Genomic DNA, 2,055 nt, shown 5'->3' with positions numbered 1-2,055 from the left:
CAAGCTGATTTCATTTCAATATAGAACTTTTACTTTGCATATTTATAACCAATAATTGATATTACCCGGAAGATAGAGGGCATCAGCTGAAAAACATAAATATCATAAGATGTTTTCATTACATTAGAGCAAAACAGGAATGACTGCAATTTAGAGAACACTAAACAATATGTCTTGATATAAAACAAATCAAAGCAATTTCCCATGTTTGTTCTTCTTCAGCCCCTTTAATTTGACAAAGAGCACTCTGATTATTTTTCCTTTCCATTTTTCATCATATACATACGCTATCACATCTTTGGCCTGCCATCAAAAAAGAAACACAACAGTAGCATTTATACCAAGTATCAGTTGCAGGCAAACCAATTGACACACAATTTCCAAGTTAATCGTTACATAAAGTATTTTCTCTATCTAAATTTTACTCAGGCATATAGGAAAGAGAAACAATAAAATCCTATACTTCTCCATCCACCTAACATATTATTACCTGAAGAGGAAGAGAGTGACAAATACGTAACTGATTGTAGAAACACAGCAAATTTTCATAAATGTCCAGAACTTTCAAATTTAACATTGCCTTGAGAAAAAGGTAATTTATTTGGAGCATATTTTATAGGAAAGTATTTGTGCTGTGGAATAGAAAAGTTAAGGGATTTTCTTTTTTAAAAAAATGAACTTTAAATACCTAAGTGTAGATCAGGCAGGCAAAATTAATTGATGCTAGAAACAATAAAGCAAGTAGAAACAGATTTAGACCAAAACTTTTTTCTTCCATAAGACTTTTTTCATGGCATCTTTAACATCCTTATTTCTTAGAGAGTAGATTAAAGGATTCAACATAGGTGTGAACAAAATGTAACATACGGAAGCCACTTTACGAAGTTCAGGATTATTTGGAGGTGTGAGATACACAAAGGAGACAGTCCCATAGAGCAAACTTACGACCCCCAGGTGGGAGCTGCAGGTGGAAAAGGCTTTCTTCCTCCCTTCACTGGAGTGGATCTTTAAAACTGTGGACACAATGTACATGTAAGATACTACAATAACAACTATTGTGGGCAAAATAATGAGGACAGCCAAACTAAGTGACACCATCTTATTGATAAAGATATTGGAACAGGAGATATTTTCAATTGGGTTTGAATCACAGTAGAAGTGATCAATGACTCGGGAGGCACAGAAAGACATGGAGAATGTTACACTGATTTGAAGGATGGAACTGACCCAACCACAGAGGTAGGAACCAGCCACTAACTGGATACAGACACTTCTTGACATACGGACAGAGTAGAGGAGTGGGTTACAGATGGCAATGAAGCGGTCATAGGCCATGGCTGCCAGAACAAAGGCCTCTGTTACCATGAAAAGTGCATAAAGGAACAGCTGAGCCACACAACCTGCAAAGGATATGGTCTTTTTCTGTGACAGTATGTTGACCATGGCTTTAGGTACAATAACAGTGGAGTAGGAGAGATCAATGATGGAGAGATTGCCTAGGAAGAAATACATTGGTGTGTTCAGCCGGGGATCGGTCACAATGATGCCAATCATGCTAAGGTTCCCCAGAAGGACCATCCCATAAATAATCAGGAATAGCAGGAAGAGGAGACTGTGAAGCTCTGGACGGACCCTGATGCCTACAAGAATGAAGTCAGTCACATCTGAATGGTTGCCTCCTCCCTTGTCACCCATGGCAAATTTCTGCTTCAAGGTATAAGAGAAAGTCAACACGTAAACTTTCCACTCTTTCTCTATTATCACAAATAACACTTAATATTGAAGATGACTTTATAGTTGACATATGTCTTCATATCCATTATCTCATTAAGTTTACACATATTGAAAAAGAAAAGATGAGAGATACTTTGACTTGCCTAAGGGAACACAACTGGCTAGCAATGGAATTTGGACTCAAGGTGAAGTGTTTTATATTCAAACTGGTATTAATTTCAACACAATGTAGTTTTATACTTCTTTATATCTCTCTGCCTTATAAGATGGTTTATGAGATGCCATTTGTGATTGAGATGGTAATTTCAAAATATTGCCTGT

The 2,055-nt window shown here is 36.7% G+C and overlaps 1 protein-coding gene across 1 annotated transcript; it reads right to left on the bottom strand.

The window, feature by feature from the left end:
* Window positions 1-753: 753 nt before the first annotated feature.
* On the bottom strand, window positions 754-1,695 carry LOC105816589 (olfactory receptor 9K2-like). The gene has a single exon (XM_012652076.1). The coding sequence runs from the start codon at window positions 1,693-1,695 to the stop codon at window positions 754-756; it is 942 nt and encodes a 313-aa protein (XP_012507530.1).
* Window positions 1,696-2,055: the final 360 nt, after the last annotated feature.

This window comes from Propithecus coquereli, unplaced genomic scaffold (assembly GCF_000956105.1).
Source record: "Propithecus coquereli isolate 6110/MARCELLA unplaced genomic scaffold, Pcoq_1.0 Scaffold111, whole genome shotgun sequence".
NCBI lineage: Eukaryota > Metazoa > Chordata > Mammalia > Primates > Indriidae > Propithecus > Propithecus coquereli.
Note: the sequence above shows the minus strand (reverse complement) of the source record. Positions and strands in the feature narration are given on the sequence as shown.